Source organism: Lynx rufus, unplaced genomic scaffold, assembly GCF_022079265.1.
Source record: "Lynx rufus isolate CCGP_SWC_20201006 ecotype Redwood Valley unplaced genomic scaffold, mLynRuf1.p SCAF_18, whole genome shotgun sequence".
NCBI classification, from domain to species: Eukaryota; Metazoa; Chordata; class Mammalia; order Carnivora; family Felidae; genus Lynx; species Lynx rufus.
The window spans coordinates 31,645,506-31,668,343 of record NW_025814832.1 but is presented as its reverse complement, the minus strand read 5'-3'; the positions used below and the strand labels follow the sequence as shown (position 1 = coordinate 31,668,343).

At 50.1% G+C, this 22,838-nt stretch overlaps 1 protein-coding gene across 2 annotated transcripts in view; it reads right to left on the bottom strand.

Moving 5' to 3' along the window:
• Positions 1 to 22,838, bottom strand: part of SLC39A11 (solute carrier family 39 member 11) — a 339,923-nt gene that overhangs the window by 231,140 nt on the left and 85,945 nt on the right. Inside the window, exon 5 of one of the 2 annotated variants that reach the window (XM_047081492.1) lies at positions 7,643 to 7,784. In XM_047081492.1, coding sequence (XP_046937448.1) covers positions 7,643 to 7,784 — 142 coding nt within the window. The remainder of the gene's footprint in view (positions 1 to 7,642; positions 7,785 to 22,838) is intronic. The other variant, XM_047081493.1, reaches the window with a different exon arrangement.

The window sequence follows — 22,838 nt, the reverse complement described above, 5'->3', positions numbered from 1 at the left end:
TAAGGGGCTTCTGCAAAAAATAACATCTGAAAACCAAAACACAAAAAGACATGGAGAGAGCCCAGGTCGCCTGGCTTTGGCATCAGCCCCCTACATCTCTGGGTAATAAAAGCCTGGCAGGACTATGCTAATGGGGGCTGGCACTGCCCAAGCCACTTGTCTGTTTCCCAAAAGCATATTAAAAACGCATTTCCCAGTTTAATAGACTTATGAGCTGAAATGAATGTGTCAGAACTCTTATAAATATGATAGAACCTGCTAGCCCAGCAAATGTTAAATTTTGCATAAGGAGACTGTATCCCTAACTCCTCGGTAGACACTTCATGAATATTTCAAACAAAGAGCCCAGCAGCTGCTCCAAAGGCTCCTGATGAATTAAATGGGTTTTTATTACTGCCAGGATTAGCCTCCTCCCGTCTCCTCTCGTGTTCTCCCCTCTCCCTCACTTCTGCTTGACAAACAAGCCCCTCCACGCTAATTGAGTTCCCAGAGCCTGGTCACGGACTGATCACAAACGGGGACTGGTCAGTGCACTGGGTTGAAAAGTGTCCCCCCAAAACTCACGTCCACCCAGAACCTCAGAAAGGGACCTTCCTTGGAAACAGAGGCGTGAGTACAGATGTCATTAAGAGGCGGCCATACTGGATTAGTGTGGGTCCTAAAGCCAGCAACCGGGGTCTTTATGGGAGATGGAGAATCAGACGCAGACACACGAGGAACAAGGCCAGGTGCCAATGGCAGCAGAGACTGGCGCGGTGCGGCCACAAGCCAAGGAACTCCAGTGCCGCCAGAAGTTACGAGAGCCAAGGAAGGATCTTCCCTCAGAGCCTCCGGAGAGGGTGTGGTGCCGATGACACGAATTTCAGACTTCTGGTCCCCGGAGCCAGGAGAGTATAAATTTCTGTTGTTTAAGCTACCCAGTTTGCGGTATGCGGCCCTAGCAGGTGAATACTGTCAGGAGAGCACGTTTGCACGTCCACTTGTGTATTAATATTGATCTCCCCCGAAGCCATCTCTCATTTCGTGGGATGACGGCAGTGGGTAGCTGTGTTCTACCCCTTTAACTTCATTGGCATAGGTGGCCACACTCGCCAGCAGCCTTAGATGAGACTTAGGGGCGCCCGCGTGGCTCAGCGGGTCAAGTGTCTGACTTCAGCTCAGGTCATGATCTCACGGTTCGTGGGTTCAAGCTCTGCATCAGGTTCTGCGCTGACAGCTCGGAGCCTGGAGCTCTCTCTCTGCCTCTCCACCGCTTGTGCGCTCTCTCTCTCTGACTCTCTTTCTCAAAAATAAAATAAACGTTCAAAAAATACAAAAAAAAAACAAAAAACAAAAAACAAGATCAAACTTAAAATCCCCTAACTTTCTTTCTTGGTGCTGACTCCTAGTAACTTTTCAAATTCATTCAGTTCTTTTTTGTACCCTTTTCTCTATGTTCCCAGACCATCCGGCTATGAGTCTAACAGATGAGGAGACAGAAATACCGTCAGAGAATCTAAAAGACAGAAAGAAACGTTTGCCACCTGGCGTTCCTTTAGACTGGTTACCATCCATGGGAAGATGACTTTAAAAAAAAAAATTGTTAAGCGCCGCCTTGGGCTGAGGGTGTGCCCCTCAGATTCCTTTGTTGAAGCCTTAACCTGTGTACCCCAGCAGGTAACTGTATTCGGAGACAGGATCTTTCAAGAGGTAATTAGGTTAAAATGAGGTCATTAGGGTGGGCTCTCATCCAATTTAGGTGGAAGCGATAAGGACACCTCACACAGAGAGGGAAGGACTCAGGGGAGAAAGCGGCCACCTACGAACCAAGGAGAGAGGGCTCAGAGGAAACCAGTGCTACAGACACCCTGACCCCAGACTTCCAGTCTCCAGAACAGGGAGAAAATAAACTTCTGCTGTTGCAGCCACCCAGTCTGTGGTTCTTTGTTATGGCAGCCCGAGCAGATTTATACAAGTCTAAGCAAGTGCCATTATTGCTTCTAAGCCTCGTGAAAATGCGCTCCCCAAATTGACTGCCTCCCTTAGAAGAAGGCGCACAGACAGGCTAAGCAACACTTGAGTGTTAACTATCAGGTGAAACATAACGCTCTTCAGAAGCAAAAGAATCTATAAAATGGACCCACCCGGTAATGCCTCCAGGAGCTGGGACATGCTAACAGTCACTCATACCCCCACGCAGAGCCCTGTCCAACAGAGTATTTCTTTTTTTTTTTTTTTTTAATATTTATTATTTTGAGAGAGAGAGAGAGAGAGAGACAGAGCATGAGCAGGGAAGGGGCAGAGAGAGAGGGAGACACAGAATCCGAAGCAGCTCCAGGCTCTGAGCTGTCAGCACAGACCCCCAATGCGGGGCTCGAACCCCCGAACCGTGAGATCATGACCTGAGCCGAAGTCGGACGCTTAACCGTCTGAGCCACCCAGGAGCCCCTCCAAGAGGGTATTTCTGTATTACTTCCTTATTTCCTTCAACGTCCAGGATGCCAGAGAGCTCCTGGTAATTATTTTTGTTGAATGCTTTGCTCTTCATCATTCTGCAAAATACTTTCATATTTTCCTGTATTAAGATGTGGCACATTGCTATTGCCATGTGCTGACAGGTTTGGTTCATTCCCAACCTTTTAATGAAGAAACCCAGGTTGCAGGCCCTGGTCCAGAAAGCAGGTAACAATGCCAGGGCCAGCCTATTTTCCAGGCCCCTGACAACTCTCAGGCCAGGAAAAGACTTTGAAGTGTCCCCTAACCAACCAATTACAGGGGAGGTGAGGTGTCTAACTGCTAAAACCACATGCCAGCACATTAAACTTACGGGAAAAACTGTGAAGTTATTCTTGCAGCTTTAGAGATCTTACTGATAAAAAGTCAAAACCACTAACAAACATCTCAGAGATTTCCCTAACCACGCTATTTTGGAGACCTAACTACAAAGAAACACTCAGAATTTCTCCTAGGAGCTACATCGGACTCTTGATAGATTTCAGTTTACTGAATTTGCCTGTAAGTATTGGTGACAGAGGGAGCGTCTCCTTTGAAGAAGACTCAAAGTCAGAAGATACAGAATAAAGAAAAAGCGATTGTCACAGGAGCCTGGGAGCTGTTTAAGTAAGCCCTCTTTGCTTCCCTAGGATTAGGCTACTACAAGGAATTTCGTTGCCAAGGACATCTAGCAGTTGGGAGTTGAATACACATGGATGTACTCAGAGAGAGAACAGGCAGTTGTCTTCCGAGAGGGGATTTCTCCCTGCACAGGGGGAAGAGAACAGAGCCCTCCCCTAGTACCCCACAGCTACCTAAAAGTATAATCCTCCAAAGGCCAACCAGTGTGGAAATCCAACGAACAGGTTCATCATCCACCTGGAGAGACTGTCCCCAGTTAAAATGCAAACACTTGAGGGGCGCCTGGGTGGCTCAGTCGGTTGGGCGGCCGACTTCGGCTCAGGTCACGATCTCGCGGTCCGGGAGTTCAAGCCCCGCGTCGGGCTCTGTGCTGACGGCTCAGAGCCTGGAACCTGTTTCAGATTCTGTGTCTCCCTCTCTCTCTGACCCTCCCCCCGTTCATGCTCTGTCTCTGTCTCAAAAATAAATAAACGTTAAAAAAAAAATGCAAACACTTGAGCAGGAATAAAACACTGTCGGTTGCTGGACAGCTCCGTGTTCCGCGGTGTTGTCCAGTGTTTTCCCAGAGGCATCTAAGGGATGATGCTTAACTGGGAAAACGGGAGAGTTCAAGATTAAAAGAGGACAGCATGATATCCAGTGGACAAATGAGGGTTCCTGAGGAGGGAGAAGGACACCAGGGAACACCTGAACTCCATCCCGGTTGTGAACGGACAGCCCGGTAGGTGCTAATCTGGGCATCAGGCACTTGGGAACCTTGAGTCAGAAGGGGCGAATTCTCTCTCCCGAGATCAGTTCTGTCTCCACAGGAGGGTACTACCTAGCAAGTCAGTAGCATAACCGAGAAGGAGTTTGACATTTTAGACTAAAATGCAAACAAATAAAGGGTGCCGGTGGGCTGGTGACAGTAGCTCAGGCAAACCTATAACCCGCTTGACATTAGGTTTGCATTGGTTTTGCTTTGTAAAACATGCCTTCGAATCTACCAGGCTGTCTAGGTAGAATTATTCCTGCCTGGTGATTTCTCCCATTATAAAAGAACAGGACACTAAAGGAAAATCTGTTTCTAACTGGAGTTTCTTACAGCCTATGCTTGCCTGACTCAAGTCCCCATTCACTTACCTCTCCAATAAGCTTTGGAAAGGTTTACAGAAAATTAAGTACCACGTCGTAACTAAATAATTTCCCAAATTTAATCCGTCTGTTTCTCTACTGGAAAATAATACCCATTCCTGCTCCTTCCACAGATAACGCAGAATTACAGACAATTCTCCATCTGCTATGTTAATGGATCAATGAAAAACAAACAAGCAAACAGAAAACCTCACTCTTGAAGAGTTTCAACATCCTCAGAACAAACAACAGACTGAAATGGATAGCTACCAATTAGTAAAAGGAGGGACTGATTCACTTTTTTACTACCCTTCTTTAGCCTAGAAGGAGTGCCAATAAAAATAATAATAATAAAAATCCCACTGGGCAGCTGAATGGGTAAGGTTGAGGCAGAAAAACCCAAGATCGAGATGAACATCGGGGTCATGGCACCACCTGAAGAAAGATGGATGTTTTGGAGTTTTGCCTTCTAAAAACACCTATTATTATGTATGAAATGTCAAGAGATACATGAACCCTTTGGTGCCCATTCATGGACCCCAGATATACAGAACCTCTAACCTAATTTCTAGAATTTACTCAACAACATAATTGCCCACAGAGGTATACGTATAGGAATGCTCTCTGCCACATTCTTTAAAAAAGCAAAAGACTGAAAACAACCTATAGGGCCATCAAGAGGGAACTAAGTAAGTAAAATGATAGCCAATAACATGAATGGCATGAATCTGTGAGCATCCCAGGAAACTAAGGCTAAAATGTATTGCTTAGTGAAAAACACAAGGTTCGAAACCATGAGCCAAGCACAACTGTATGAACGTACCATTTCTGAAAGGACCCACAAGAAAGAGTGTGTGTGTGTGTGTGTGTGAGATGGATGCCTGGACCGTAAAAGAGTTGAAGTTGGAAGAAAAATTACTTCTCCGTTTTTAATCCATGTGATTACTTTTTTAATTAAAAGAAAGCCAGTTGGAGAGGGAGAGAAATAAACAGCTGAATTGAAAGAGAGAGAGATTGACTGATGGTTTTAAAAGAACTTCTGGTCTAGCTAATCCCAAAATATCCCCAGCCTTGAGAAGAGTTGCCATCGTAAAACATTAGGCACCAGGAGCTAAATGGGAAAAGTATCTCATAAATGCTTTCCCCGGCTCCGTGGGGTTGCCACCACCACTCAGAATAGCTGAATCTTCTCTCCCACAGTGTGGCTTCTCTGGCTTGTCCTCTTGCTGAACCAATTATGGGACATTATAACAGCGGCACCAATATTATTTTTTAAAGGCTAATGTTATTCACTAAACACCCATTAAACCGATCTCCACGTTGCACTTACAGCCAGCTTAAGGGCACATCCAGATGGCACAAATAATGCATATTCAGGCTTGATCTGCGTGAGGCCAGTCAGCAAATAGCCATTATCGGTTTTAGGGTTGTCAACTGCCTGACATGCACAGGCGTGTCCAAGTGAGCCGAAGAGAGACCTTTCTGGAGATGGCTGGGATCCCTCAGTCTCGGCGAATCATCTTTGTGCTCCCCGCAAGGGATCTTTGCCTTTGCGTCTGACCAGTTAGCAATGGCGACCGGAGGTAGCCTGGTAACAGGCCTCGGTGTTCCTGAGCAGAGGATAGGACTGCATCTCCCTCCCACACAGCCTGCCACCCCCACTCACCGCTGCCACCCCCACTCAACCTGGGTTGCCAAGAAGACCCCACGGTCCCAGGAGGCTCCCCTGCACGGCCTACTCCCGCTGGCTCTATGTTCTCATGGCCCCACTGGACAAGGTCTAGCACAGGGGACTGACACTGTTTTCACTGACACGCTCTGAACCTTCCCCCCTGTGGCCTTGAAGACAAAACAAAACCAAAAAAATAGGACAGAATAAAATCTGGTCAACTTTTTCATCCTAGAGAAGGCTCAGAATCAGGACTTTTGTAAAGTCTTCAGAGGGGTCCACAGGAGTGCTAGCCCGGTATGGCCAGTAAGAGTTGACACGTGTTCCCACGGTTCGGCACAAAAAGTGACAAGCTTTCCTGGAGGACAGTGCCCCATCCGGTTTCCAGACAGTTCGTGACTCCCCGATAGAAAAGGAACAGTGGACAACACCTGAGTCGCTCTGATTGGACTACGAATGGCACGTGTGATGGGAGGCAGGGGGCAGATTTTTCTGTGCTAAGCCCTCTATTACGTGAGCTGATGTTAGATGAGTTTCCGCTTCCCGGTTACATCCCCCTAGGAAGCTGTAAGAGGCAGAGAGGATCAACCCGAGTGGGGAAGATATTCGAGTTCTCCATGAATAATTCATGCAGGGCACAGTCTGAACACAGATCGGAGAACCAGCATCGCTCTAACATTTACTCCCCCTGAGGTCTAGAGATTCGTCGCAGCCTACACATGACAAAAAGATTGAATTAAAATACCAGCACGGAAGTGTGAAAGGGCTTTTCTCCCTTGAATCACCCAGCCAGTCTGCTTCTGCCCAATTCACTCAAGAGAGAACTCCGTCAGGGGGCGCCTGGGTGGCTCAATCGGTTAAGCATCCGACTCCTGATTTCAGCTCAGGTCATGATCTCACAGTTCATGAGATCGAGACCCGCATCAGGCTCTGTGCTGACAGTACAGAGCCTGCTTGGGATTCTCTCTCTGTCCACCCCCCCCCCACCAAAAAAAGTAAAAATTAAAAAAAGAGAGAGAGAACTCTGTGCAGGGGAGGAGGTGTCTTTTGCACGTCCGTGGTCTACAGAGGAAGTGGGAAGGGCAGGGGCTAGGGAAAGAAAGGCATCCACCTCTCCTCATGCTAACGGACCCTTAAATTGGCCAAATGCCCTGAGTGAGTGAGCAAAGAAGAGGCAAGGAGGGGCAGTCTTACCCCGAAACCGGAAACCAATGTACTTCTGCCCGTGCACCTTCCACTCCTTGTCAGTGGGCACCAGCCCCTTCCACACCTCCCCCCTGGGGATTTATGAACTGTGATGAGATCCCTCTCGGGGAGCGCATTCCCTCTACCTTAAGAGTTTTCTGGCTCCAAACTGAATCAGTGAGAGAAACATCCACAGTTTCCCAGATGAATCAAAAAAAAAAAAAAAAAAGAAAAATGAAAGTCACACGAGTGGAAAGGAGCATTTAGGGTCTGTCAGGGATGGGGAGACGGAGGGACAAACGCCAGATGCTGTGACCCAGACCGGCCCTGCCCCATCAGAGAGGTCCCTGCCCACTCAGCCAAGCTGGAAAGACGATGGAAAGGCACTGTGAGCTCCTGTGCGGGAAGCAGGTGGTTTGGAGAACGACAAGAGAGGAAGGCATGGGGCCAGACCCCAGTTCAGCGTCATGCAACTGCGGGGTGAGGAATTCGGATGGACAGAACACCTGCCGTTTCCCACCTATCCTGCCTGACTCAGCCCCGGGTCTGCAGGGAGCTTGCCTGAAAGAAGCCCAGCTCTACCTATCCGGATGGAAAGTTCACTCTCGGGGAAGAGCAGCCTGGGACCCTCAGCGTCAGACTTCTTCATCAACGCAGGGGCGAAGTTCAGTGCCAGGGCCGTTGGGGGGTCTTCTGCGGCACCCTGAAACAAGAAGCAGTGATGTCACTGTAACACCCCCACGACCTTCATCCCCCAGACTCCTCCAGCTCAGAGCTGCCCACGCAGCTGGCCGGTCTCTACCAAAACCACCAGACCCAGATGTCTGGCCAGGCCGGCTCACAAGGAAGACAACTCACTTTCTGGGCGTGGGGCTTTCGGGGTGACAAAAACTCTGGGGTCGGAGGATCGATGCTGATCCTAGAAATGGGAAAAACACGTACTGGGAAAGATGGGGCCCCATCCCACGCTTCACCACTGCCAGGCAACGGCACAAGGGGCTCCGTTCCTGAACTGTCGAAAGAAGCCAATATGGCAGGTTCTCTCAGATGGCAGCCTCGCTCTGGAATAAGGTCAACATTCTTGGTAACTGACCACCTTCACGTTTCTCATGAGATCAAAAGGAGAGGAGAGCCAAACAAAAGCACCTCAAAAGAAGGAAACAGGGACAGTCCCGGGGACCCAACATATCTGGTGTGAAGTCCAGACAGACCTTAAGACAGCCATGTCACCCTTGTGCTTTGTAACTAGTTAATGTGACGGTTTTTACATCAATCAGGCAAAGTCTGGATTTTGAGCCCCCTGTTTATGTAACAAAACCTTATTTACCGCCAACTTCGTGCAGACTTGGGGAACAAGACAAAGTCACAGCTTTTCATGGAGGCTATATTCGAGTAGGAACAGATCGATGAATCCATAATGGGGCCAACCTTCTCTTCCAAAGCCATCCACGGAACCCCCCCCCCCACCCTGCTGACAGTTTACAATGTGTAAGATCTCGACGGGAATGAGGAAGATGGGTAAGTCCCCCCCAAAATGGCTTTCATCCTCCACTTTCATCCAAACATGTTGATGCTAGTTGCTAAGGGAAGGGGAGTAGAATCATCGCAATGGGCAAAAAAAAAAAAAAAAAAACACAGATATTTTTTGAAACCCAGGCAAACGTAGTTCCAAACAGAAGTTTCCATTTAAAATATGTGTCTCTGATATGGGAGAGGAGAAGGCTGATGATGCAGTGAAATGCATCCATTTACAAGCAACTGCTAAAATTCTTGCTTAAGCTTTTTTCATGAAGGAATCTCACCAAAGTTATGGCTGACTGTGTCTCACACACACACACACACACACACAAACGCACCTTCCTGTTTTCTGTGGACCAGGAATCAGAAAGAGAATCTAATAATTCAGATTGCTTATTCAATTATTTCTTTATAATTAATGGTTGCAAATGAAAACATAAGCCCTCCCTCATGTCTTCCCACTTGTCCAATACATCGATATTATTCTAATCATTTTATTTATAACACCCTCTATGATACACGTTAATAAGGGTGCCAACAGTCGTTAAACCTTGTTTTGTTTTATTTTATTTTATTTTATTTTATTTTATTTTATTTTATTTTATTAATGTTTATTTTTGAGAGAGAGAGAGAGACACAGAGCATAAGTGGGGGAGGGTCAGAGAAAGAGAGAGACACAGAATCTGAAGTAGGCTCCAGGCTCCAAGCTGTCAGCACACAGTCTGATGCGGGGCTGGAACTCACGAGCCGTTGAGATCATGACCTGAGCTGAAGTTGGATGTTTAACAGACCTAGCCACCCAGATGCCCCTGGACTTTTTAATTTTTTTTATTTTTTTAATGTTTATTTTTGAGAGTGAGAGAGAAAGAGAGAGGGAGAAACAGAGCGTGAGCAGGGGAGAGGCAGAGATAGAGGGGAAACACAGAATCCGAAGCAGGCTCCAGGCTCTGAGCTGTCAGCACAGAGCCCGATGCGGGGCTCGGACTCAGAAACCGTGAGATCATGACCTGAGCCTAAGTTTGATGCTTAACCGACTGAGCCACCCAGACGCCCCCCACCTTTTTTTTTTTGAAACTTGTTCTAAAAGGGGAAACAAAAATGCCTCGTGGCTGTGTCTGAGCTTCCCTCATTAGAGTCCTCGGGTCCCTTTACGGAGTCCTAGGGGCTACAGGATCTCACCGGCTCTGTCACTGGGAGAAGCACAAAGCAAGGCAGCCTGTCACAGCATATCACAGTCAAGGCTGGCACTACAGATGGACAGAATCATGGGGACAGAAGGGACTTCGAGAGGGCCAGTCCCGCTCCCTGCTGAAACCCCCTGTCAGCACCCCCGAGGGACAGCTGGTGTCTGTGCTTGTGCCGTGGGCCATATCGTCACAGCTCTTTGTTTGTTTCTACGCTTTAATTATTTCCAATTCTACACCTCACCCTGACATCGAGGAACCACCGCAGCCCTGAAAGACGCGTGTCGCTACGAGCTTGTGTCGGCTGATTCTCCTGCCCTGGTCTTCCTTCTTTTTACGACGTGATTGAGGCGCACCTGGGGAAAGCAGATGAAAAGAGAGCCGCTTCGTTGCGCAGAAATGCCACAGCGTTCAGATGCTCGAGGCTGGTTACTTGGCCCATTTAGCAAGGTGCAGCTTGGGCAGAGCTGGGTGTAGCCGACAACAGTGGTTTTCAACCGCGGTGATTTCGCCCCCCAGGCAGGGCACACTGGCAGTGGGCTCTTCTCTGTGTGCGTGGGGTGGGGGACAGGAGTGGTACCGGCATCTAACGGACAGCAGCCAGGGGGGTGCCGCCCAGGACAGCCCCCCCAACAAAGAGTGATCTAGCCGAGCGTCAACAGGCGGAGGCTGGGGAACGCTTTAGAACAACTTAGGACAGGGGCGCCTGTGTGGCTCAGTCGGTTGAGCAGCCGACTTCGGCTCAGGTCACGATCTCGAGGTCCGTGAGTTCGAGTCCCGCGTCGGGCTCTGTGCTGACAGCTCAGAGCCTGGAGCCTGTTTCAGATTCTGTGTCTCCCTCTCTCTGACCCTCCCCCGTCCGTGCTCTGTCTCTCTCTGTCTCAAAAATAAATAAACGTTAAAAAAAATAAATTAATTAAAAAAAAAAAAAAGAACAACTTAGGACGGGCAGGGCCCCAAAGCTCCCCATGTTGTTTGCGGTGCCGGAAACTCGCAGGCCCTCTTTTGCACTGCGAAGGGAAGACTTCTGCCACTTTGTCTTGGAAGGCCGCTCGCCTTCAGGCATCTGGCAAACTCTTATTAAGCATCAACTGTATACCAGAACTGTGCCAGGTTCTGGTCCAAGTAGCCCAGCCCCCTGGGCTCCTGAATCTTGGCACTCTCCTTCCGGAGACAGACAATAAACTAATACCGGATATAAAACAGAGCGCCAGGAAGCGATAATACAAGGAGAAAGAGGAGGTCCAACCGTTCCCACGGCGTTCCTAGCACAGCGGAGTCCTCGCTGGGTTCCCGGGGTGAGCCGGGCTCTGTCCCAGCACCTGAAGGTGTACCAGCTGGTCGCAAACTGTTACAGACGGCGTGCTCCTCCAGGCAAGATGCTGAGGGAGGCCTCTCCGAGACCATGGCGTTTGTGCAAAGACTGGAAACTAAGGCAAGAAGCCGCCAGGATTTCTGGAGACCGTGTTTCAGGCCAGACACGGCAAGGCAAGCGTTCCCTTTCCCCGCCGTCTGCGTTTACCATTTTATCCCCCCTCCAACTTCACTTAGAAGCTGTCCTTCTAAAAGCGAGACAAGGACCCAGCATATTCCACCTGTCCCCAGCCTCCTCCGGTGCGCCCCATCCCACACCTTGCCTCGGAAGGCCTGGGGTGAGCCATGCAGCAGAGAGCCGCGGGGGGCATCCGGGGCGAAGCCAAGAACGACGTCTACACCCACGCCCCGGCAGCACTCTCCACATGCCTCTGAGCCCAGGCACCGGCCGGCCTCCCGGGGCTCCTTCCAGACTCCCTTCTGGGATTCTCAATGTCCCTGCCCTCCATTCTCAACCACCGATGAGGAAAACAGAAATAGAAACACATCCCTTGGAATTTCCAGGAATGGTCCCAGTGGGGGATGGTGACCCTGCTCTGGTGGCTTTATCATAATGCCCCTGAAGGTGGGGGGAAAGCCAGGAAGCATCTGTGGGACGGTCCCGCAGGGCTGACACTGCCAGCCCCCCACCCCCACCCCCACGCTCCGCAGAGCCCCGTCTGCTCCTGGAGCACTCACACTGCAGGTGGAGGGAGCACTGCCTTAAACACAGAAGGCCTTGGCCTGCATGTGAGTGACCCCAGTGAGAAATTCCTTCTCTGCATCCTCCTCTTGCTTTGCTGATGGGAACACAGCCCTCTTTACTTGATGTTAGCATGTCCTTACATTTCTGGGGCTTTCCTTTTCTTTCTTTCCTTTCCTTCTTTCTTTCTTTCTTTCCTTCCTTCCTTCTTTTCTTTCTTTCTTTCTCTCCTTCCTTCCCTTTTCTTTCTTTCTTTCTTTCTTTCTTTCTTTCTTTCTTTCTTTCTCTTTCTTTCTTTCTTTCTTTCTTTCCTTCTTTTCTTTCTTTCCTTCTTTCTCTCCTTCCTTCCCTTTTCTTTCTTTCTTTTTCTTTCTTTCCTTCCTTCTTCTTTCTTTCTTTCTTTCTTTCTTTCTTTTTCTTTCTTTTTTAAATCTTCTGCAAAGCTTTTCCAATTGTGCTTCCTACTCAATCCTTGAGGGTCCCACGAGGACAGGAAGGTGAGAGCATGATCCTTTCCAGGGCAGACATTTGACTAATGCAAGCTGCTCAGCTCTCCACTGCAGCCCTGACAGCCGGCTCAGCCGTCCATCAGACGGGGATGGGTCCCCCTGCTCTCCCTGACAGCTGCAGCCGGGCTCCTGGCACTCCAGGCCCTTCGGGGTTGCCCTGTCACCCTGCAGCTCCCAAATGTCAAGGTGCCAGACACACAGGCCCCTTCCCAAGCCACCAGTCTTGATTTTCTTCTGCACCACCCCCTCCCCCAAGCCCTCCTCCTGCCCTCCTCCCCGACCCCTACACGCCCCTCCAAATCCAGTTTCGTCCCGAAAGCAGGGGTGGGTGCTGCTGGGAGGCCCCAGGCAACACCATCAAGGGCCGTGGAACTTGAGATCACTGTCTTCTTGTGACAGAATTATTATTGTTATTACTAATGTTGTTGTTAATGGCTCAGAGCGAGTGTCCGGTCCAGAACAAACACAACAATTTCCACTCACTCTGGAAAGGCTGTGCAAAAGGGGCAGGACCTGGAGAATAATGAGCACTTCCCAGAAGCAAAAGAGAAGGAATGGAGAGAAAAGGAAAGGATGAAATAAAAGTGGGGGAGGGAGAAAGGAAGCAGCCCCACAATATGCCTTACATGGAAACATAAAGGCTTTGGGGCGCCTGGGTGGCTCAGTCAGTTAAGCGTCCAACTCTTGATTTCGTCTAGGTCATGATCTCATGGTTGTAAGATCAAGCCTGCGTCAGGCTCTGCACTGATCATGGAACCTGCTTAGGATTCTCTCTCTCTCTCTCTCTCTCTCTCTCTCTCTGCCCCTCCCCTGCTCAAGTTCTCTCAAATAAAAGAAAAAGAAAACACACAGGTTTCAAGGAATCATACATATATCTCCTCTAAGAAATACCATCCGGGGACTACTCATCAGGGTTTGCTGTCCCAGGCACGAGCCTGAGGTTTCTAGAGCCCCAGAGAAATCAGTCCCACAAGGAAAAGCCTAGAGTGTAGCCAAGAGCATGTAGTCACGTCCAGACAAAAAAGTCTGTAACAGCAAACAGCAGCCCCCGGGCAGGGCACAACTATGGATACGTGACATGGGGGAGCCAGAGGTCTGCAAGCCCCAAAGCTCGCTGTAAGAAGCTTGATGGGTTTGCTTCAACGTGCCCACCTGTCCCTGGTTCTTCTCCCACTAGGATGTCATTGCTACTAATAACCGTCAGGGAGGGCAAAGCAGACCGACCTCTGACTCTCCTGGGCGCGCTGCCTGCCATGTTCATTCAGGCTGGGGGAGTCCTGACTCTAAGCCACCCCAGCCCCATGGAGTGCAGCCTCTTGAATTGAGGTTTGCCCGCGGGTCAGTGCTCTCTAATGGAGGGTGGAGGGAAAGGTCAAAGGATTACTGGTGCCCCTGCCAGCCACCCAGCCCCAGCGGAGAAGGGGGATGAGGACCGCAAGAGGGGCCGCACTCCCTCCCCACCGGCACTCACGGCAAGCTGATGTTTCGGAAGGTAGCTGGAGCCCACGTGGGCTGGGCCTCCTCCCCCGCCCAGCCTCTGCTCCCATCAACCCCACTTAACCCAGACGCGCAAGGTGACATTAAATAATTGATGCTGTTTTTATTACCGGGAAATTGCAATAATAATGACACTCGTAACACAATCTTAAATTATTCCACATAATGGAAAAAAAATTAAATGTCACCCCTGATCACTAGCCAGAATATGGATGACACTTACATAATAGATGACCTTCTCTCCCAGGGAGCCCGGCAGCAGCCTGGCTGCCTAGGGCTGGCTGGCTTAGGGTGACAAGTGGCTGGCCTCCAAGCAAACAGGGACACGGGGACACAGGGTGGGGTAGACGCTCAGTCTCTTTCAGGCAGGACGCTGTCATCTTTCTTACCTCAGTTTGCCAATGTGTTCAGGGATCAAGGGTCATAACCAGGAGCCTTAAAGACAAGGAGAATCACAGCTTGAAGGACTTGGTCCCTCCTGGTTTACCTTGCCCGAGCACGCTAGGATTGCACCTCTAACTCAGCCTGTGTCCCCTCTCCCCATGGCAACAGCACGGCATCCAATCAGTGGCCAGCGAGGAGGTTTTCAAGCTTCTGATTACTCGATGCTTAATACTTTTAAAATCTTGGCTGAAGAAGACTGAGCCCCCTCCTCCACGAAGCCTTCCTAGATAGGCCCAGCCTAGTTTGGATTCACTACGCCTCCCTCCCTGCGCTCCCCTGACATCCCACACATGCTTCTGTCACAACAGTTACCAAAGTGCGCACGGTCACTTTCGGTGTCCTTGGCTATGTCAAAGCCACGGGATTCTCAGAGCAGCAGCTGTGTCTTCAGCGTCAGTGTTCACTAACCCCATTAATTTCCAGGAAGGGATGAACAATACTACGAAATCTCCAAGGGGGGGGGGCAGGGGAAATGTTGCATAACATGCAACACAAAGAAAGAAGGGAAGGGGAAAGGATTCGTGAAGAATGGGAGAGAAAAGACTTCAGAGCACTCAGGACATTCTAGCTAAGAGCACGAAGCAGGGCTTCCCCCCATCTGCCCTCTTGATGACTGCATGAGGTCTTCGATATCAGCCCCGAGGCCACGTGAGGATGTGCAGCCGCCTGGCCTGGGACCCGCCACCCAAAGGCTAATCCATTCCTCTTCCTGGCAGGAACGCTCAGAGCGGGGCAGCCCAGCTCTCTCGCCTCGAAGGGGAGACCTTTCCACTCTGAAGCCCATGACCCACCCAAGGCCATGCCTTCCGCCGTTCTCCCTCTCTCCTCCACGACCTCGGCCCGAAGCTTCATGATGGCAGAAGTTAACTGCGGACCTCTGGCTATATTTAAGCTACGCAAATATGCTATTACTCAGACTATCTTTTTAGGGACGAAACCTTCTCCTATTTCTGATGCCAAATTACTATTCGTAATCAAGCCTATTTAATCATATAAAACAGATTTTAAAGCAACACACGGCTTTGCACAGACACAGCTCTACAAGAGCCTGCAAAGAGAGCCCTCCAATAGCTGTCCCAGGTAAGCGACGGTATGGTTGTGCTCCAAAGAGCTGGGTCTTTTGCTAGCATGGTTGACCGAGAGAGGGGGGGTTGGAGGAGTTTTCCAAACTAGGATGCGTTTTCTTATAACTCGAAATAGAACTTTTCCTTAAAACGATAATACAAATCTAAAGGAATACAAGTACCTATGTATAATGAGGTATTTTCTTTCTAATCCTCAGTGAATATCCATCACTCTTAACCTACTTCTAGGTTTAGTCCTAGAATTCACGAAAATACACCCATTAAAATACACCCAAATACACACAGGAGCCTTTTCTCGCTGTTCAACAGTTTGAGAACCCCCAGCTGGGTTTTCTCATACAACTTTTTCTTACCTATGTTCTCCTTTAGAAGGATATCAGATCCCTCCAGAAATCTGCTAAAAGACAAGATTACTCTTCCCAGAAAAAAAAAAAAAAAAAAGAAGAAGTGCATGTGTATCAGACATTTATTGCTAGATAACAAAACACCCCAAAACTTAGCGGCTTAAAACAACAGTTATTATTGCTTGTAAGTCTACAGTCAACGGCCTAGGCTCAGTCAGTATCGCCTGGACTCACAGCTCGCCCAGGGGTTGAATGGCCCAGGACGGCACATGCATCGGGCAGTCCACAGCCTGCCGGCCAGCAGTCGTCTGACTCTTGGCTGGGAAACCAGGGCCCTTCTCCACGTGGCCTGTCATCCTCTGCCAGCCTACACTGGGCCCGTTCATACAGTGAATTCAGGATTTCAGCAAGATAAGGTGACATCCAACGTCAAGCGCTATGCAAGTCTCTGCCTGGATTCCATCTGCTACCACCCACCCCATTGACCACAGCAAGTCAGTGACCACTGGAGGCGTGGACAAATCGACCGTAGCTCCTACTGGGAGGATTCAGTGTCATGTTGCCAGAGTATGGACGTTCAGCGGGGGAGGACTCTGTGGCCATTTTCACAGTCTACCACAGCACATGTGCACAGACACATAAAATGTTGCACCCGACATCAGGGAGCCCGTGAACTGGCACGCAGCCCTCCATGGATCTAGCCTATACGCAACTGCTCTGGATTAAACCCACAATTCAGTCTTGTTCGCACACAACAGCGCTTCTCCGATGGGGACCCAAGGACACGTTCTCGGAGGTCCAAAAGTTTAATATGAAAGTTTTTTAATTTTGGGAGCGCCTGGGTGGCTCAGTCAGTTAAGCGTCCGACTTCGGCTCAGGTCCCGATCTCACGGTCTGTGAGTTCGAGCCCCGCGTGGGGCTCTGTGCTGACGGCCGGGAGCCTGGAGCCTGCTTCGGATTCGGTGTCTCCTTCTCTCTCTGCCCCTCCCCCACTTGTGCTCTGTCTCTCTCTGCCTCTCAAAAATAAATAAATGTAAAAAAAACAAAAATAAAAATTTTTAATGTTGTATTTTCGTTTAGATGATAATCTACAGAAACAAATAATGCCAACAATCTGAATCACCAGGGTGACTCTTTTATAACCAAATCCTACTGCTCGATTTCAGCGCCTGGGGCTGCGTTCGTGTTGACGATGGAGTGGGTACTCGGCAGTGCTGAGTTGGCTGTTGAGGGCTAATTGCTGAGCACAGATTCAACAGACAGATTACACATTGGAGCCAAGCTCAGACCAAATGACTTCATGGAGCCCTGTACAGATGATAGAGGCTTCTAGTTCTAGAATAGCAGCCGGAAAGCTGACTCCATCCAGCAGCTCTTACTGGGACAGACTTGCCGGAACCAATGTCAGAGAAAGCAACTCTGTTTGTACAGAGCCTCTTGTCTACACCATGCTCAGCTTCTAACATGTCCCTTTTTTTAATGTTTCTTTCTTTATTTTTGAGAGAGGGAGAGAGCGAGCGTGCGTGCGAGCAGGAGAGGGGCAGAGAAAGATGCGGGTGGAAGATCTGAAGCGGGCTCGGCACTGACAGCACAGAGCCCGACGCGGGGCTCGAACCCACGGGCCACGAGATCATGACCTGAGCCGAAGTTAGATGCTTACCCGACTAGGCCACTCGGGCGCCCCTAACATGCCCTCTTATATTATCACATGGGATCCTCGGTATCTTCTTGTGATGTAGACCGACAGATAGCATCATTACCCCCGTGAGGGGCTGAACTTCACCCCTAAAATTCCTGTGTGGAAATCCTAACCCCCAGCACCCCAGAATGGAACCCTATTCGAAGATAAGATCTTTGAAGAGGTAATTAAATTAAAATGAAGTTATTAGGATGCGCTGTAATCTAATCTGACTGGTGTTCTTACAAGAGGAGGGAATCTGGACGCAGACACGCCTGCAGAGAAGACAATGTGAAGACAGGGACAAGACAGCCACCTACATGCCATGGAGACAGGCCTGGAATGGATCCTCCCTGGAGACCCCCAGAAGGAACCAACCTGGCCAACACCTTGGACTTCTAGCTTCCAGAACTGTGAGGCAATAGAATTCTTTTGTTTAAGCTACCCGGTCTGTGCTGCTTTGTGGTACTTTGTGCCACGCTGACTGACGCACCCCCATTTTACATTTGAGGAAACTAAGTCATAAAAGCTAATAACTTACCTAACATCACAGTGAGTCACAGGCACGTGTGAGATTTGCACCGGGAACTTCTGAATCCAAATCTCGCTAGTCCTCCCAACCACCAGGCTGCGGTCAACCAGGAATGTACTAAAGGCAACCTACACTTCAAGAAGTGACCCCACCAAGGGGCACCTGGGTGCCTCAGTCAGTTAAGCGTCCGACTTCAGCTCAGATCATGATCTCGCGGTTTGCGAGTTCGAGCCCCGCATCCGGCTCTGTGCTGACAGCTCGGAGCCTGGAGCCTGCTTCGGATTCTGTGTCTCCCTCTCTCTGCCCCTCCCCTGCTCATGCTCTGTCTCTCTCTCTCTCTCTCTCTCTCTCTCTCTCTCTCTCTCTCAAAAATAAAATAAACATTAAAAAAAAAGTGACTCCACCGATATCGACCCAAAGGGTGGGACGTGTGTGAACACACGCACACACTAGGTGCCAAGTCTCTGCCGCCACATCCAGCAGGGAGAGCTGTCTGAGTGTGGTGTTCACGCAGGGGCGACTGGTGCTGCTCTCTCTCCAGGCCTGGCAGAATCCCAGAGCTATGGAACCACGAACCTACATGCAACGGCCCGTGAAAACTCACTTCACGGGTGTAGACGGATGGAAACTCACGCGAGATTCTACGGGGTAAGGGCCCCACCTGAAAACCGCGTCTCCAGGCAACAAGAGAAAATCCTAGAAATCTTATTGCTGGTAAAGATGGCCTCACATGGAAAGCAAGACACAGAGGTGGTCATCAGAAGGGACAAGGGTGCCCTCAGCGCCACGCCAGGGGCCACTGAACCGTCAGCCACCCGTCCAGGGGATCGGACGGACAAGCACCAGCTTCAACAGACCAGGAGGGAAGCAACAGGGTTGAGGCCTCAACACGGCTTCAGCGTTTGTCCCCGGAGCCACTTGGGCAAAGCACGATTTCCTCACGGCCTGCCAGGGAGCAGCCTGGTAGGGGAGGCGGGGACAGGGCGACGGCGGGGGCCCGGGGTGTGGGAAGGCACCACCACCAGCTCAGCAGCACCTGACCCCCAGGGGGCTCGACCGCCAGGGTCTGAAGCCGCCAACTGTTTCTGAAAACAGTCACCTCCTGATGATTGTGTCTCCAGGGCTGAGACACACGTCTTCCCAGACGGAACTGGGACCAGAGTATACGGCCCAGAGGAAGCCGGCTGAAAAGGCTGGAAAGGGTGGAATCCGGGAGGCGGTTAGTGACTCCAAGGATGACAGAGAGGGAAGGGGGGCTCTTCGCGTGAGGATGGAAATCCCTGTGCGTTTTGGTGCTAAGGAAATAGCGTGCAAATGGCACGCAAACCACTTCAAAACAGAAGCTCTGCCTTTGAAGAACAGACTTGATTTTTTTTTTTTTAACAGCCTTTATCCAAGGCATCACTCTGCTTAGAGCAGAATTAATTATTCAACGTATCTGGGCTGGATGAAAACTTGGCAGCTGAAAAGGTTCTGAAGCAGCCTGCTTGGAGGGAATGATTTTCTGCTTCCTGCTATGGGGACGTGGAGACCCACATCTTCCCTTTTCTTTCTTTTCCAAAGCAAACAACCAAGGGCAGACACACAGCCTGTGTGTATGAGGCCGCCACGGCTGTACAAATCACCGCACGTTCGGGGGCTAAAAGCAACCATCATTTCCTATCTCAGCGTCCACGGTTCAAACCGGGTCCTCTGCTCAGGGTCTCTCTCACCGGGCGCAAATCAAAACCGTGATCTCATCTGAGGCTCGGGGCCCTCTTCCGAGTGCACCGGCTGTTGGCAGAATTCAGTTCCCGGTTGATGAAGGACCGAGGTCCCCCTTTCACTTGCTGGCTGCCACCTGGGGGCCGCTCTCAGGGACTCGATGCCACCCTCACGTTTGCCGTGCGGCCCCCACCTCAGGCTATTCACAGCATGGCCGTACTCCTTCAAGGACGGCAATAATCCCTCTGACCTCAGACAGGGCCTAGTCTCGCCTGTAAGGGCTCACCTGATTAGGTCAGGCCCACCCAGAGTGACCTCCCTTTTGATGAACTCAAAATCAACTGATGGATAACCAGAGCAGGAACCTAAAGGGATGAAATCCCAAAAAGGGGTGGGGATTCTACAGAGTGCACACCATAAGAGCCCACAGCCCTTACGGACCACCTCAGAGGTCCATCCTGACATTTCTAGAGTCTAAATTTCTCCTTCGATGCCTGAATCGGGAGCCATATGTTACGAGCAAGATCTAGTGTTCCACCAATTCTCTGCAACACAAACTTCCCGTCAAACCCCAACCTCACAGAACAGTCTTCAGACTCAGCAAACCATGGCAAGACGGCGTGTTCCAGAGGTTCTGTGAGGCAGAGGCTTCGGCTTGGCTGTGAAGGGGAAGAAATCTGTAGTGTCCCCCAGGGTCAACTGACCCACTAGGCACAGGAAGTGCCGTGCCCAGTGGCCCACTTTTAGGCGCCCCTGAAAATGTTCTAATTTCTTTTAAAATCAGAAGAAAAAAAAATGAGGGACAATGAATGTGTAATAACGAATCCACCCTGCATTATATTCACCTTTCTACCAGCACAGCTGGAAAACACAACTTTTAGTCTTTTTTTTTTTTTTTTTTGGTGGAGGAAGGGGGGCTCGTGAAAGTCCAAAGGCAAGCCGGAGAGTGGTGCCTCTTCGAGGTGCACGCTGGTTTTCCTAGCACAGCTCTGCAGTGATTTCAAAGGGCAACGGAGCTTGTCCGGGGAAGAGGAGTGAGTCAAGCCTGTGGGTCAGCCCTACAATGCTGACCTTTGGACAAAGCGAATTAAGAGTGCTAAGTAACAAACCAGGACAGTCCCGGGCCACTGCAGGGCAGTGCTGATATGCTAATTAGTTTGAGGGGAACAAATCAGCCTCAAGTTATAAACACAGGGCTCATAAGGCCATGTTTGGTCCTGGGATGAGCCACTTGGTTTTGCTTGAGTCCGTGGTCATGCTGGATTCCTAATTCCCATCAACTACCTCACAGCTGGGAGCCAGTGGCCTCCAGGGGGAGGTAAGGATACAACTGAAGCCACTCAAACCCTCCTCGGACACCAGCAAAAGGGCATAAAACTCTTCGTCATTAACAACGTCAATAAGATCATTAACCTATTAAAACGAAAAAGAGAAAGCAGGAATCGTGTGTGTGTTCAATGTTCAGAGTTAAGCATCAGGACGAGATACTTAGGCGTGAGGATGAAGGGGGTACAGAAATCCCAGCGAGGGTCGACAAAAGTTGGTATCAAGATGAAAGTATAGGGCGGAAGCCAGGACGGACAACCACAGAAAGCTGCAGAGAGAGGCACGGTCATTGCCGCCCCAAGAGCTGTGGAGCCTGAGCAGGAAGAAAGCGCTGCTGATAACAACACACATCAACTCTTGCTTGTGAAACAAGGGGGCTTGGAAGTGGATAACGCCAAAGGCTTGTCCTACACCCAACCTTCGGTAAATCTACAAGTGTCTAATTCCAGACAAAGACATCTACTCTCACTCCATGGAACGGATAATCTCTCCACCCCCACCTCCCCATAATTTGCCAAGCCACTTATATACATGGTGCCTCTTGAGGAAGAAGCCCTTGGCTGCAAGGTGGAGCCCAGCTAGATCGGGGTGACAAGCCCAGCAGAGGGCAACAATGGAGTGACTTTAGATCCAAAAGGGCATCAAGGGTGACAGCGGCTGCCAGGTCTAACGGCACAGGGTATAGCCTTTCTGTCCCTTCTCAGGCGAAGTCTCCTCACGGGAACACCACACCCACAGGGCTGGCAAGAGGTGGAATGCCCAGCCCTTCCGAGGATGGGTTCCCTGGGCTTCCAGGCTGAGAAAGACGGGATGCCCACACAAGCTAGCCCAACGAGCTTTTAGGCAGGGGGCGTTTCCCCCATGAGGATTATCTGTGGGCAACAACGCCCTCCCTACCACACAGGGAATCTGAGCAAATAACCACAGGTGACAGATACGGATGTTCTGAAGGTGACAGCATTTTCAGAAGGTCACACACCTGCTATAGTGGGATACCATACCTTGTTGTTATAGAGAAAGCACCCTGCTGAGATGAATAAGCACAGGTGAGAAAGCGGGGTGTGTGTGTGTGTGTGTGTGTGTGTGTGAGAGAGAGAGAGAGAGAGAGAGCGAGCACGCGTGTGTCCCTGTTATCAGGAAGACCCAGATAACAAATATATCGTGGCAGAAGTCAGAAATTGGCCTCCACATCAGAGTGCCGTCCCGGGAAGGAGACCAAAGGGTCGGTGTGTCCACAGGTGCCTGGGAGAGGTAGACTAATTTAAGAGAAAAATCACAAGATGTCTCTTCCCAAACTAGAAAAACAATCCATCATGGAGAGCTCCGACAACCAGGGGAAAGAACCGTCTGCCAAAAATAAAAATAAAAACAAAAACACACACACACACAAACTCATCAAGAGGCAAAAGGGGTTGACTGCGTTTCTCCAACACGTATCTGCAGGTTGAACGATGTGTGAGCTATTCCCACCGCACACCCTCGGAGTGGGTGCAGGAGGCCGGCAAATCGGCCTCAGCTTCATCGAGTGAGGGCTGGAGAGAGACCTCATCAGGCAGTGTGGGATCAAGGAGAGGGGTTAATACGCAGGGTTAACTATGTCCTGGCCCCTGGACTAAAGGGAGTGATCTCCTCTGCCTGCTCTGTTCTTTTCCACCCTCCGTTGTTGCTGTTTTTCTCCGGGCGCAGCTACTATGATTCAGGCCCCTCTCCCTGCCCTCTGCCTCCACCCTTATCTGATCTGGAACCGCAGCCTGCATACCTGCGCGGCGCAAGAGGACAAGATTAACGTGTTTCCCCCGGGGACCTGGAGAGCAGAGTTGGGATTTGCCACTAGGAGTAGGAGCAAATGCTTATCTGGAATATTAGCTGTTGCCCCCAAA